This window comes from Cottoperca gobio, chromosome 6 (assembly GCF_900634415.1).
Source record: "Cottoperca gobio chromosome 6, fCotGob3.1, whole genome shotgun sequence".
Lineage (NCBI taxonomy): Eukaryota > Metazoa > Chordata > Actinopteri > Perciformes > Bovichtidae > Cottoperca > Cottoperca gobio.
This window is the reverse complement of record NC_041360.1, coordinates 20,766,877-20,782,826: the sequence shown is the minus strand read 5'-3', so window position 1 is coordinate 20,782,826 and position 15,950 is coordinate 20,766,877. Positions and strand designations below refer to the sequence as shown.

General features: G+C 41.3%; 1 protein-coding gene across 2 annotated transcripts in view; it reads left to right on the top strand.

Moving 5' to 3' along the window:
• The window catches only part of nell2a (neural EGFL like 2a), a 67,452-nt gene that overhangs the window by 43,389 nt on the left and 8,113 nt on the right, over positions 1-15,950 (top strand). For both annotated transcript variants that reach the window (XM_029434733.1, XM_029434732.1), the window contains exons 14-17: positions 570-692; positions 2,109-2,204; positions 13,818-13,958; positions 15,278-15,471. In XM_029434733.1, coding sequence (XP_029290593.1) covers positions 570-692; positions 2,109-2,204; positions 13,818-13,958; positions 15,278-15,471 — 554 coding nt within the window. The remainder of the gene's footprint in view (positions 1-569; positions 693-2,108; positions 2,205-13,817; positions 13,959-15,277; positions 15,472-15,950) is intronic.

Here is a 15,950-nt window from a genome sequence, read left to right as displayed (position 1 = left end):
CAGAAAACATTTCTCTTGGTACTTAATGGCCGATTGTGCCATTGTACAAAACTCAAAACTAAATGCCATTGGCTCATAAATGCAAAACAACACACATGCATGTGCACATAAAGGAGCTTATTTTCAGGAGTTAACTTAGACTCATAACTGAGACTGTGTCTAAAAGAAAAAACTATTTCAAGCAAAACATCTGAAACTATTTATTATGACAGATCGCGATGGGAGATAAAGAAATAGCTCATCCACCAGTCGGCGGTTTGTCACTGATGTCTTATTACCACACTCACAGCTGTCTAACTATCAAGTCATTTAATCCACGACTGAGTCTCAAATGATTTTTTCTTGATGTGATAAAAGAAATTACTAGCTTGGTGCGACCATTCTTCATATTCACAAGGAAAATAAACGTTCTGTTTTTCTTTAATCAAGTGTTATTGTCTTGGTAGAATGTGAATATACAGTGTTTGAACTATGGATGAAACTACAGTGGAAACAAGCAAAAATGTATATTAAAATATTTATGTGCTTGTTTACAGTGACGTCTGTTGTGTTTTTTCTTTTGTCTTCAGAGCATGACGAGTGTCTCAGCGGGCTCCACAACTGCGACGAGAACGCCCTGTGCTTTAACATGGTTGGAGGCCACAGCTGCTCCTGTAAGCCGGGCTACACTGGCAATGGGACAGTCTGCAAAGGTAAGCACCACCACGTTAGTTACACTTTGAAGAGTCTAAAAATATCATTGCAGTGGTGAAACATTTGTCAGACATGAACTATGTTCTTACATTACACTGCAAAAAACTTCGTCCTCTGTCCCAAGATCTACTAATAACATCCGCCACAACAAAGTGAAAAAGTAAAAAGTAAAATCATCATTTAATGAGCAATAAAACATGAAATGGAATTCATCTTCAATCTCACCTAAATCACTTTTCACTTTAGGGAGGGACCATTAAACACGCCTGATTCTATACCTAATGGTTGTACCGCAACGTAAGGCTCGACACTAGTCGTTCTCTTAATGTTGTCTTTCATGAGACAATGTGTTGTGAATTTAGGATTCTTACGGCACCAAGCATCTAAACGCACCTTCCCTTTAATATAACGAACAATTTACGCTGAGCATCATAAATATTACACTGTAATCTGTTTTGAAAAATGATGAAAGAAAAAAGATGAATAAATCATACAAAATAATACAGGGATGTCCTGCAAAATGTCCCAATTAAAGATCTTTCTAGTGAGCCGTTGTTCGGGCGTATTTACAAGTCCGTGCCAAAGTGGAATCCTCTCACATTAGTTTCCCGAGCCCGTATCGCTACCATGTAAACAGTACTGTGGTTAAACTCTCACCGGCACTCATTGAAAAGCCTTCTGTGACCCAGGTTTAATGAGTGCTTCTTCCTGTGTGTTGTTTCATTTGTAATCTATGCTCTTACTAGAACATTGACTCGACCTTAGCTGGTTAATCAATCCCTTCATTAGAAATCTATTTAAAGGGGAAGCGCACTGATCTTACACATACAAATCACATCCTGTGAAAACAGTTGTATAATGTCTTCTCTGGCTTAGATACTATTTCATAAAGCCCAAGCTTCTTTTTACAAATCAAAAGGTCAAAACCTACAATCATGATTTCTTCTAATGAATAAGACAAAGATTGGATTTCACAGATTTATTGCTTATCAATATCGTTACTTAACGTTTTTCTGTCGATCGACTTATCGACAATACTGAATTGTTATAGAGCTCCTTTAACAATCCAAAGCAGTGCCTTTGTTTTTAACTCTTCTTATTGTTTGTTCTGTGGAAGCAGGGTATAATATGTATGTATATTTCATTTATTTTCATTGCAATCTGTCAGCTTCAATGACTCTGTTTTGGGGACACATTAACTAACAGTCTTCACATGCATAATGAACATTTTTGAATTAACCTTGGTGAGATGCATTAATCACGCAAAATAATATCGTGAGAGCCTGTAATGAATCACTTCACCAAATTAGCTCTTATTCTGTATGCAAATACATATGCTGCTGCTGGTCTAATTACATAGTTAATGCTCGTTAATCTTTGTGAGTAATAGCTCTTCTCCTCCGGTCTACCTCTAGCTATGTGTGACGGATTGTGCCAGAATGGGGGAACCTGCGTCTCACCTAACAACTGCGTTTGCCAGCATGGATTTACTGGGAAGAGATGCGAGACAGGTAAGAGTTCATTTTAGTTCCACTCCTACATTTCTCTCCTCAAAAAAAGCTCAAGGAAGACTTTTTGACTGAATGTGCGAGAAGCGACAGGGTAACAGGAAGAAGAGGTGACTTAAAGCAAAGGGATGTTTTATTTTCTTAAGATCTAACAGGAGAATACTGCAGAAAGGTACTTAAGATCAAAGTTGTAGCTTTAGTTATCTTGGCATATCTGGGCTGCTGTTTAAAATGCCAGTAATAAATCTTACTTTATGGAGCTGTCTTTGCTCTGACCCCAACAAAACAGCTGATCTGATATTGCTAATATGTTTCCAGTGATCATGCTCTGTGTGTGTGTGTGTGTTTGAATGTGTTTGTGAATGCCTGTGTGTGTGTGTGTGTGTGTGTGTACGTGGGTGCGAACTGACTGTGTGGGTCTGCACTCCATGGTGAATAATGGGCTTGTACCTTTTTCCAATGGCCCAATGGAGGATTTGAACTGCAGTTGCAGCAGTATGGGAATTACCCCATATCAAAGCCCATATGCCGCATCCAAATTACAACTGCACAAACTCCTGATTCACAATATCTGATAGGGCATGATAGCTTAACTGAGTATTAAGTCAGCCTTTGTTTATAGCAAAGACCATAACACTGCTTGCTATAATGCATGGAAATATGTCAAACACAATGTTGTGATAAGGGGCTTTAGATTCTATTCAGTGTGTTTTCCCCTGCAGGTGCTGGTGATTTCAGGTAACCGAGGGAACGCTGTAATCCGGTTGGTTGTGCTAGGTTCACCATACGTCTAATCTATAGCAGCGACACCTTTCTCATAACCCGTTCCAACCTTTCGCCGAGTGTCCTTGAGGAGACAAGCAGCCGAGTTAATAGAAAGTCAAGTCATGACAGTTCTCTCGGTGTGTGTGCTTGTGTTGGGGCGAAGCAAACTGAGCCTCTCTGCTTGCTCATTGGTTCAGGTATTGATTGCACATAGAGGACCTTTTTTTTTTACGAGGCGTCCATTTTACTGCCCGTCTTAAAGTAAATGAATTTCCTCATGGTGCTGCTATAAGATGCTGAGGAAGGGTAGTGTGTGTGTGTGTGTGTGTGTGTGTGTGTGTGTGTGTGTGTGTGTGTGTGTGTGTGTGTGTGTGTGTGTGTGTGTGTGTGTGTGTGCGCGTAAAGCCACTGAGAATGTGTTAACAGACCTAACCATAATGACTTATCCTCCTCCCCATTTTGCAGCAGAGAGGGTTCTGAGGATCTCGTCCCTTAGCAATGGCACGGTCCAGGCAATCACACATTTCATTACCTTCTATAGTGTTTTAGATTCCTGCCTGTCTCTCTTTGTCTCCTATCACTTTACTGTCTTTTGTGAGTGTCCCTGCATAAAAAAGAAAAAACAGTCACAGAATAGTTCGTCAAAGGTGAAATTTTTCAAAAATGTACGGCAGCTTCGTCCAAGGTGATTCTATTCATCACTATCTCAAAAGCTCTAGAAATTAAGAAACGATTTGTAGGAAATATTGCTTTGTTGTATAGTATGTTTCTTTCGCACTTCTATTTGCATCAGATCAATCATATCAAGGTTAGGTTTTTATTCTTACATAATGGATAAAAAGGGAATTAATTAACTTGAGTTAGAGTACAGAATTTAAAGAGCCTTTCTTATAGTGGATACATTAAAAAAAGAAGAAAAATAAATGCTAAATGTACCTAGCCATGCAAATACCTTTGGTTTTGTGATATTTCTGCCTTCACCCCAATTGATGCAGGTGAAATAAATGTTGTTTATCATGCTCACAACAGAGAAGAATGTGGGGCACGGGAGATCGGACTGAAATGTTAAAATGTCTCAAAGCAGTGTAATAAATCCTTGAACAGGCTAAGTCATAATTCATTGCAAAAGTAAACATTTATAAAAAAAATATCAATTTAATAATGCCGCGAATATGAAGCTACAGCCCAGAGACAGTTGGCTTAGCTTAGCACAAAGACTTAAAGCAGGTCGGAAAGGTAATACATCCACATACCGACACCTCTAAAGATCCTCAAAATAGTTTGTTTTGCACAAAACACAAAATGTAAAAAGGGATGTTATGTGCCTGACCAGTGAAGACTCCAGGAAGACACGGAGCAAAGCTAGCTGTTTACCCAGTTATCAGCCTCTATGCTATGCTAAGCTAACTGTCTCCTGGCTACAGCGTCATGTATAACATACAAATATGAGAGAGCCATCTATCTTCTCATCTCACGCTTCTCAAAATGTTGAACTATTCCTTTAAGGGTCGTTTTTCAATGATGCTATGAGATGATCATTACAAACTAAATGTAATTCACCTCTATTGTATTGAGGTGGAAGCACATATCTCAAAACTTGCGCAAAAAAAACCCCCCAAACCATCTGCCTGTATGTATGCAAACATTTTAGTGTTACTGTAATATGGTGGAGCGACTGCTTTTTGTACTTTTCTCCATTAAATGTGACTGAAAAGCTGGTTGCAAACTATTTCCTCCATAAATACAGATACCTCTTTCTTAATCACACCATAAGAGGAATCAGGGGATGAAAGATTGGTGGCTCGGGGATCGGTCTGTTTTTAGGCTCCTCGCTACTCATCATTGAGGATGATTAGAATTTGAGTACGGGGACGCAAACACAAACAAGCGCTCACATGCACGCCGAATCTCTCGCGCGCTCCTCATGCCTCAGGTGACAAGATGTTTGTCACCACAGCTGCTGCTTCAGTGTGCGTGTCTATCTCTCTCCTCCCTCCCAATGTCGTCAGAGTCGGCTCTGTGACAGCTACAGTACCATCCTCCTGTGCTTTTTTCCCCCCTCAAGGTTTTGTATACCAGGACCACCGTCAGGGTTCTGTGCTACACGGCAAAAAACGCCTCTGGCACTGTTTAGAGACTTCACCAGACATTCAGTGTGAAAGAGGGAGTCCATTTTATTGTCTCCTCACAGTTTGACAGGAGCTCCCAGTGAGGGAAGTGTCTACTGGAGAAGCTCACAGAGATGTATGGAGGTTAATGTACTGTTGGATATGCTGCTCTACTGGTGGGGAGGATGGGAGGGAGGAGGGGAGGGGTGAGATGGAGATGTAGGGGGAGAGTGACAGATGCAAAATTTGAGGAGGGAGAGGAAAGAGAAGTAACGACCAGGAGGGGGGTGAGAGGAGGTGAAGTGGAAAGGAAGATACAGAGATGTTGGGAAAAAACTGACAGATGCGGCGATGGAATTGGAAATGCAAGGAGAAAGATGGGTGGTGAGAGGCCAGGGGTTAGTGAGTTTTTCTCTGCATATGGATGCGGATTGAGGCTGGTTGAGTCGGTGCGGCAGGAGGAGGAGAAGCGGAGTTGGGTGGATGAACATGAAAAAGCTTTCACTAACTCTGGGCTCCCCCACCCCCAGAACCCTGCGAGCTTTTAGAGGCCTCCCCAGGGACTCCACCACTTCTGCTGCTGCAGCGGCAGACTGACGGCCTGTCATAAGACACCGAACAGGAGCTCTTCAAGACAGTGCGGATAGACACACGCACACCTATGAGCATGCACACACACACACACACACACACACACACACACACACACACACACACACACACACACATATTTACGTAAGAGAAGAACAGTTTGCGTATTATCAACCCGCTGGATTGTTGTACGTCAGTGTGATGCGGTGTACGTCTGCGTAGTGTACATTTGTAATTGAACAAGTATGTGGATGGATGTGTTTTCAGTTTGCGGTATGGTCTTTGTGACTGTGTGTGCGCTTGGTGGTTTGTCATTACCATTCAGGGGGAATGGATGGGGAGGGACAGGGGACACGCATTACTGACAGATAGACACCAGCTAGTGGAGAACTCTGACACATCATGAATTATGCAGAACACAGCTGCGGCAGGGCACATACACTTCAGTCGTGGATATAAATGTAGGCAGGCCCAGCCATGTAATGTGTGCCCCGAACATGGCGCATAGTAAATATGGTAGCCTCAGGCCAGCATCATTCCTCACATGGCTTGGGTGAGATGGGCAAACACTGCAATATTAGGCTTATTTTTCAACAAAATGGACGTCCATTTTCTTCCCTGTCTTGGAGGAATCCAGAATAAAAATGTACCTATTAGTATGTTTCAATAAGTAAGTGAGTAACAACTAATTACCTGTTAAAGCCTATGATGGTTTTGTTTAGTGCTCAAATATCAGATAGAATGACTGAGGTTATTATTTTTACCTATAAAATACTTTCTCAGATGTTTATTGCATTTGGGAATTGTGCTTCAATTAATTTGTTTTCTCTTTTGACAGTCACTTCACTGCAAAGAAGCAAAGTTTCCCGAATGCTTTGCCCCCACGCCTTATTTCTCAATATAGATTTTTACTCATTATTACACATACATTTCTGAAAACAGCATTCTAGAGCAAATACAAATGCTACTTAACTTATGCTATCCATAGCGTACCATTGAATGTCACTTTACATTAACCATTAGAGATACTAAATATACATGAAATGCAAAGTATAAATGAAGAAAGGCAATAGAGAACTTAACTCAGCCTAACTTAAAGTCAACAATAAGGAGTCAGAAAGGAAGCCTGGTGTATTTCAAAACAAATGATCTGCTAGACATTGCAATTAAACCCAAATTGAGCTTGAAATTGTCTGCATAGTTTGAACTTTTGGAGACTAAAAGCACTACGATAAAAAAAGAGGAGAGAACAAAAGTTCAGGAGGTGCAGCACGGATGAAATACAATATACTGTATAATAAGTTTGTTTTGCCAAAATCCAGTAGTGTACACCTCTGTCCATCGACGTGTAGTCCTCCTTGTGAAGGTTGTGCTGGAGATCTTTTGCATAGCCGATGAAGAACAGAATGGCAATGGAAACTGTCCGGTGTAATCATGCACAACTCATGGCCATTTGATGCAAATCAATAATTTCATAAATATTTCCTTGAAAAACAAGTTAAAGATATCCGTCTTATCCATTTTCATCTTCCCTATCTCAGCCTATAGTGCTATTTATGTATTGTTTAAAGATCTTTACCACTTTATACACAGAGAATGTCACAGTGGTCTTGATAAATGCAAAGGCTAAATGATTAAATAAATAAATAAAACTGTAAATGTCATGTTGTACTTCCATCTGAACTGATAAATGAGCAGGAGGGACTCGTAATCTGCGAGTCCCAGTGTCTTTAGTTACGATGCTTTTAGAAATGACCACGCAACTGTAAGCAGATTCATAACGAGGTGCTTTATGATCGGCTTAGCCTTCAGACGCCTTCAGAAGAGGGCCCAGGACTGTAAAGACTTTCTAGCAGTCCTTATCCACTGCGTGAAATAATTGGGCATGACATTTGTGAACGTCCCCTTCTGTTTTGTCCTCAGACACGTGTTTGTTGTCTGGATTGTTGAACGTTCCCTATGAGATGAATAAGGGGGGGTTGCGTTGGTATTTCCTTTATTTTCAGCTCATTATCTTCTCCTTTAAAACCCCTCTAAACTTGCTAGGGTGCTTTGCCACCAGTTAAAATGTTCTGTCACTTTGCTGTCAGCTCTGTAACTAATGGCCATCTTTGCCGTCCTTGGCTGGCCTCTTGCTAGCTTCTCAGAGGACGCTTTGGGCTGCTTAAGGGAGAAGAGCATTTGATCAGATGCTGTGGACGAACACCTCTCCCTTTCATCTTTCAATTCATCTACAGCCTAAACTCCTCAAAAGCCCTTTTAATCATCAGCGGCACCGAATCACACGCAGGCTAGTTTAGCATCAACAATAGTCTTTAAGGACAAGGAGAAAGGGATAAAAGATTTTTTTATGTTTGGTGTTAATGATGCAATTTAGATGTGTGACTCCTACGCACTCCTGGAGGGTTATTTTCAAGAGCACCACCCGGGACCCCTGCCTGGTGAATTACACCTACACTGTAAATTGATGTTTTATTGGTAGGGAAAAAATCTCGCTTTTCTTAAGTTGTGATCATTTACCAGCACACTCCTTTTCAAAGTGATACTATTATAAAAAGAGACGTGATCTAAAGACGGGAGCGCTCTGTTTATGTGAGTAAAACGGCGCATTTTCATCAGAGCTTCCATATTCAAATCAATAATGAATGAGTTTTATCTCTAACTTTATATTTCTCTGAGGAAGGACGAAGGACGATAAGTGAGAGAAGGTTTGAAGAGGACATTTGTAGAGAAAGACAGAAGAAAAGAGAGGGTATTTAATTATTTGGTAATAGCAGATGAGAGGAGATAAGACGAGAGGAAAAGGGGGAGGAAGAAAGGAGGTGATTTATTATGAGATGTAAAAATGGAACGGATAAAATAGCAACGAAGGATATGAATGTGAGGAGGATGAGAGGAGACAAGTGGATATCCAATGAGTTCATGAGGAAACTTTGAAGGCAGTAAGAGAAGTACTGTGGAGCTCTGAGGTCACGCTGGCATATTGACTCGGACAGAAAGCCGAACAGGGCCAGACAAACATTTTGTTCCCTCAGACCTTATCTACATTGATGTCGAGCTCCAGGAAGCTTGTCTGAGTTTTAGACAAAAACACATACTAGAAGTAGCATACTGCAAGACGGACAGATGGTGAGGTGGTGAAGGTGAAGTAGATAAATGTCGGCTTACATATGCATGACAAACAGGCTTATCCAGGTTCAATTGCACAGGACAAAAGAGTTGCTAGCAGTTGTTGATGCTTTGCTGACTGTTGTATAATTTTAAACAGCAAGCGCCACACCGTGTATTACACAATGGTAGCAAGGAAAAAACATCACAACCTCATCATCGTTGATATCTCCCCTGGGCACCTCCCACCCGACACTCAGGCACAGGTAGTGAATATTTAAAACCATATTAATTTTTCTCTCCCCTTGACAGCTCCCATGATGCATTGCTACAGCTCTCCCTCCTTTGCTCCACGATTTACCCACAAGGCCTGGGGGGTCTGTGACTGTTGAAGCTCAAGCGGCTTGTTTAAGCACAGTGATTATGTATTCATTATTTATTTAGAGACGGCCTTACAAAGCCCTCACTCAGTCACCCGTAATTAGTGTGTCTTAATTAGGCCCTGCTAATGGCCGGAGCTGTCATTTAGCTGAGCGCAACCTGCTGCTTCTACCTAAATGATACATCTCCCAGGGATAGCTTGCTGCTATAGCTGCTGTAGCTGCTGTAGCTGCTGCAGTGCAGCAAACTGCACTGGACTCTGGACAGCTACAATGCTTTAAAGGCCAATGGAAAGTAAAATGCATGTTTTTCTCTGCTGCAGCAGTAAAGATCTGCCATGTACATGACATGTGCTGTGCTCTCTTATGAGTGAAACATCAGTCTCTAAAGGCAAAAAATGTAAAGGTAATGTTGGGTTTAAACCATCTATCTTTGCATATGCCAGCTCGAGTGTCTTTAAATTGTATTTTCAGAAAGCAGTAACAGTCCCGCTTCTGTTATTGATTGACAGTGACACTGACAGCACCCTTAGCGACACAAAAAGCGCCACAGAGACTGTGAACCCTAACCTGCATTAGCTTTCTAGCTAGAGTCTCCTTCTTATCTGCAATCAGGGACACGTGATTGTATCTTGTGATGCACTCTGACTTGCTGAGTGAGCTGCCAAACAACTATCAACAGTTTGAAAAAGATTCACTGCTAACATCATTTTGCTGGCTTGCTAGCTAATTAGCCACGCAGTTGTAGCACATTGAAGTGTAAATGTGAGAGAAATATCAGGCTCTCATGCACTATGCTCACCAGTGTGGTGCTGGTGCTGTTGTAAGTGTAGCTTTAAATGTCACCGCTAACACCGACTCCTTGGCTTATATAAACAAAAGATAGCAGTTACCAGTACAAGTCTGTTTATGTGTTTCCTTGGTGCCCCTGTTGCCCCGGCTGTCAATCATCCATCCACCCTCTCAGAGACTAAAGGAGCATTCTAAAAGCATTTGTTTTCTTACTTTCAAAGATAGAACAATCATCCAATTGTGGTTGAAGTTTTACTTTAAAGAGTTGAAGAATTGTACAGCTATAGGTAAGTGATTGCATTCTGTATGCGCTTGCAGCTACCGATTGTTCACAAGGCATGTTTCCAATTTACCATGATTACTCATCCACTCTCCCACTCAAGTGCTTGCAGATATGGATTTGCGTTTCAGTGTCTGTTTCATCTTCAGGAACCCAGTGTGTAACTCAATTTGCCTCGGGTTTCATGATGATTGATTGATTACTTGAGTTTGCTCTTTCTCTTAATGAAGACTGAGGACCAGTGACAATCGCTCAATTACACTTTACCGTACATAAAAGTGCAAGGATCAGGAATCCATCTCTTACCTTATCGCTGTGTCACGTACATGCCGATAAAAGCTTTGTACACATTGTTATCGACTTAAAGGTTCTGCAGCCTTTTCTCATTTCTCATTTCTCTCATTGTAAATGGGATCTGACATGACAAATTCAGCTTGTTTTAAAATCCGTTTCTTGTCAAACGGCATCTGATTCCTGCAGGAGGAATCGTTCAGCTGAAATCCAGAGATGTCTTTGAATAATTCCTTCTGCAACCTATCAGAAATATCATGTAGACCTCTATGGAAATGGAAATACGTTTGAGTTGGGTTACTGTACAGGGAGATGTACGTATTGCAGCAGTAGCAGTGATGCAACACCGCAGCAAAACTACACCCCAAGCCCTAGGTCTATCTGTCAGTCAAAAGAAGGTAAAAGACATCACGAGGGAAGCTACAGTGGTGAAAGCAAGGACAGAGAGAAGGGGTAAAAGCAAAGAACTGTCCTGGATCAGAATAGGAAATGAAGACGAGAGGTTGGAGGGAGCAGGGACAATGAAAGGGAGGGATGAAGGGAAGAGGGCAAGGCAAGAATAAACTCTAAACTCTTCCTTTATCTGCTCAAAAAGAAAGACAACTGCAGGGGTGGGGAAGAGTGATGATCAGGGCAGCTCTGTTTTTGCCTCAGCTTTGAGACGGAGATAGACAGGGGAAGTGAAAAAGGTGAAGACGGAGGATGAAGAAAGAGAGGAGGGGGGGGGGGGGGGTGATGATGGCAGAGTGGCATATACAAGCCCAGGAGGATGCAAAGGAAAGACCGTCCGCTTGTCCTCAGAGAGCTGCCTTAATAGATCCCTTGTTTCCAGGCTGCCACTCAGGATAACGAGTAGGATAACTGCAGTGTGTCTCATATCATCTCTTTCTCCTCCTTCGTTTATTCCTGCTCCATCTCTTCCTGCCTCTCCCTCCTACTCTTCTTTGTCTCTTCCACCGCTTCCTCCTCCTTCCTGTTCTCCTCCTCCTCCTCCTCATCCTCCTCTCTATGTGTAGGTTTGTTTCTCTGTCAGTTTCCATGTCTCCAAAAATGTCTTGACCTCTCCAGATAGATAGAGAGCCATATTTATTTTGTTGTGTAGTCCTTCCAGAGCAGAGAGTGTAAAAACATGACATGATTTAACAAGTGAAAACACTGCGCGATCCACATCTATGATTCAACTAAAACAAAAGCCTCATGATTCAGTGGAGACGGAGCTTTCAGGCAGCACCCCTTGTCTGATTGTCATCGTTGATGATTTAATTACAATGATCTTCCATTATCCTTTACACAAGATGATAAAAGAGAAGGAGAGACTTTCGCAAGCATGTTGTATCCTTGTTGCACCTCACACATTCAATCTTGTCAAGTCCAAGGTGCGACAACAGCGAGTTTCACTGTCCTAAAACGCCGCAGCACTTTATAAGTTGATCTGACAGCAGGCTGAGAAGCGATGGGCCGTAATTGTAGCTGACAGGTCTTGGCTCAGATAAAAGAGAAAACAATGAAGCTTCTGTTGAGGGTGTAACCCTCAGTTGTTATAGCCAGACAGTAACGTTTTTAAAACACCTGAATGAAACTGGCTGAAAATAACCCATTTGCATATTTTTAGATTCTTACTCCACCATCAGTGTCTGTTATAAATAGTATCTGACTGCGAAGTTGCACTTTGAACAATTTCTTACAGCTTTATTGGGGAGAAGATGATGATTCCAACAAATGCATCTTGTTTTATTTTTCCGTACTAGCTAACAACTTTTTACCTAAAGCTCCTTGCACTTGTATCCATACTTGTAACAAAGAGCATTGGATATTTCTCTTCAGGAGTGGGCATCATTTATATTATTTTTCAAAGGCTAGTTATAGTTTTTTGCTGTAGACTCGTGATTTATATGCAGTGTCCTTTAAACCCAACATTGGTGCCCTGAGGGGAGAACATTAGGTGCTCTGCTCTCACCAAATTGATGTAATTAGTGAAATGTGAGGTTTGGCTTTAAAGTCTGCCACACCAGAAGAGAGAGCTTTCTGAACCCGTCCAGTATGGAAAACTAGGTTTTTTTTAGCAAACCTGCTTCTCAGATAAATGCAGGCCATTTTTTTTTATAGATAAGGCCCTAATCTGCAGGACATTTCATCAACGGTTAATCTGCTGCAGAAATTCTATTAAAAAGCTGAGGGCTCATTAGCCAATAGATCTTAATCCCATTACTGCCTGGGCGGTGGGGGACCATGAGCCCGTCTGTCTGTCGCTCTGTGGGGGATACTGTTGCAGGCAGTTGTGGAGAAGGTCAGACACGGCACACTGCCATTTTCGTAATGAGAGCAGAGCATCATGCATCATGCACAATCATAAAAAAGCCATCGCTGACTATACAGACACATTTTAATCACGGTGCATGTCTGGACCAAACATATTTAGCCCTGCTGTGTAATAACAGGCTTTACTTCCTCTCTTGTGTGGGCCCGGCCTGCAGTTTAATTAAATGTTAGCTGAAATATCAGAGTGATCCGTCTCTCTGAGTGTATTATGCTCATTGTTGAAAACGATATTGATTTGTTCTTGGCTGATGTTTGCAGGAAAGTTGCAGGGACACTTGTTGAAATGAAAGGGTTGAATGTTGGCCTGTTGTAAACGGGAACGAGAAGTGAGCGAGAGAAAAAGAGAAACAAGGACACACAGGTGAAAAAAGCCGAATAGAAGGAAACAGGGGGGGTGGGGGGTGGGGGGGGGCTAAAATACAGAGAAGAGAATTTCAGAGCATGTAATCAAAGTCTTTTATTAAAGACAAGAGCTGAAGGCGGAGGCAGAGTCAAGGATATCTCTAAGTGGAGCTTAGCTATTGACAACCACCCACAGGATGTGTGAGAAGGTGTGTCTCCCCATGTCCAAGTAAAAGTTCAATAAAAGCGTGCACACCTCGGATTTTATTTGTTTATCTGCACGTGTTGGAGGATTAGACGGTGTAGGATTTTTACAAGCACTTCAAAATGCAAGCCTGTTAAATCTCTGGCTCCTAAATAGGCTTGTTATAATAGATTCATTCATTGCCTGCTGTCTTTTATTGATACAGATGTTCTTCTCTGGCTATGCAACTATGCTTGATCAATAAAGCCTGCGGACTATTTTCACTCAAACGCTAGACACGTTGTTTTATCAATTATAAATCAGTCAGTGTTGAAAACGTCTAGCTAGCAAGAATGGAGCTCAATAGTCTTTTCACTGTAGAGAACATATTTTAAAACCTACATGATAGTGATAGTGTACGTGGACGTCTTATTGTTCCTTCTCTTCTCTCCTCAGATATTGATGAGTGTGCAGACGGCTTTGTCGAGTGTGATAGTAAATCCACTTGTGTCAACTTGCCCGGCTGGTACCACTGCGAGTGTCGTGATGGCTACCATGACAACGGTTTGTTTTCCGCGAGTGGGGAATCGTGTGTAGGTGAGTGGTCCACTGCTTATAAGGAAATTATAGTGGGAAAGTTTTCCACAGTTTTATTCTGATTTTAGGATTGCAACTCAGGTATAGGTCAGGGGAATCATGTTTCACCTGTGAATCTTTCACGTGTAAGACAACATCTCAATTATTCGCTTGTGTGTTTTTGTTCATATCATGAAATGAAAACGACGTTTTGTGAATGTTTCATATCATGAAAACATTTTTTTAAACTGAAAATAATAATAAAAAAAAAAAATCCAGAATATTTTATCCCCAAAAATATATGTTTTCATATTTTAATTGTGTTTTTTAATGTATTTTTGAACTTTTGAATTTGAAATTACACTTTTATTAGATTTTTTCTTGCATTTAAATTATGTTTAAATTCTGGTTCATACCTTTTGAAATATCAAGAATATGACCTTTTTTTGCGTCTTATAGCTCCATAATGCCCAATTAATAGAAAATACCCCTTTAATGTCCCATTGAATTTTCCATCTCAGTCCCGTCACAGATTTAAAGGTCTTCTCTTTTATTTCTAGCTTCAGGATTTAGAGGTTCACGTTACAGAAGCAAGCTCTTAAAATAGTGCCTTTTAATTAAGCAGAACTTTGAAATGTGAATGTGTCACCCGCCATCAGAAACTCACTCAACATTTGTTTCATACGATGTGTCGTTACGCTCCTGTAAGTAATGGTGTGATTAGATAGGTATGTTATTATCAGAATGTTTTCCTCCAAAAAACGTCAGTTTTTGCAGCGTGCTCATTTTCTGGAACATTCTCTCTGATACAGCTTGTCATGAGTATCAGTATCAGCTGTCAAAATGGAAACCCACTACAGCAACATCGAAGCATTGCCTGTAACAATAGTGCTAGCGCTGCTCGACTCGTTGACCCCATCTTGGCTGTCAGTTTGAATTGGTAGAGGCAGGGGGAAAAAAGCACATTAAAGGCAATCTCAAAAAGAAAAAACAGAACCTGTCCGTAACCTCACAAAGTAAAGTTATTATTTCACCAAAAGTAGGTTTCTGGGTTACATTACAGTATGTTTCTCCTGAGAATTGCTACATTTTACTGCTGCATTTGAGCTGCATCTTACGGGTGCAGAGAGCAGGTCCTTGTCTTGCTCAAGATGACACAGATGTGGGTTCTCAATACTCCATATAGTACATGCTTCTTTACCATGTGACCATGTTACCAAGGCTAACATTACATTACAACAGGAATTGTAATAAAAAAAAAACCCATTTCCACAAGCCATGCATAAAGTGTAACCTAACCTGAGCTAATGAATGATGTCATCTTTGTGTGCTTCCTGCAGATATTAATGAATGCAAGTCAGGGAGGAACACCTGTGCCAACGACACAGTGTGCTTCAACCTGGACGGAGGCTACGACTGCCGGTGCCCCCACGGGCATAACTGCACGGGTGACTGTATTCATGACTACAAGGTCAAGCACAGTGGGCAGATCTGGGTGCTGGACAGCGATAGGTGCTCCGTGTGCTCCTGCCAGGTAAGAAACAGAGAAGGGAGAGATACACAGAAAAGCCAAAGCAGAGGAGAGATGAATTGGATGAAACAGGCACAGATAGACAAGTGGAAAGATTGATAAAATAAGAAAAGATAGAGAGGCCGATAGAAACAGAGGAAATGTGCCCAGTGACATAAATAGTTGAGTAAGGATGTTCCCTCTCTCTGCTACTGCATGTGCACCCAACTGGTCTGTGATTGAGTTTTTTCTGTTCTTTGTTTATTCTCTCACAAATTTGCACCTAGTTGAAATTTGATGGGGTTTAAGTTAAAGAATCAGAAAGGAGGATAGAGCTTGTCGTACACCAAAAACTCAGACTAACTGAAAACTTCCTGGTAATTATTTTTTCCGCAAGTGGAAGAGCAAGCAATGCGTGTCATTTATGTGCCATCAGGCTTGCTTGTCTTCTTCTTGGTTTTTAGTTAAGGAGCAAGCAGCGGAAGCTAGTAATGTAGCAGGTG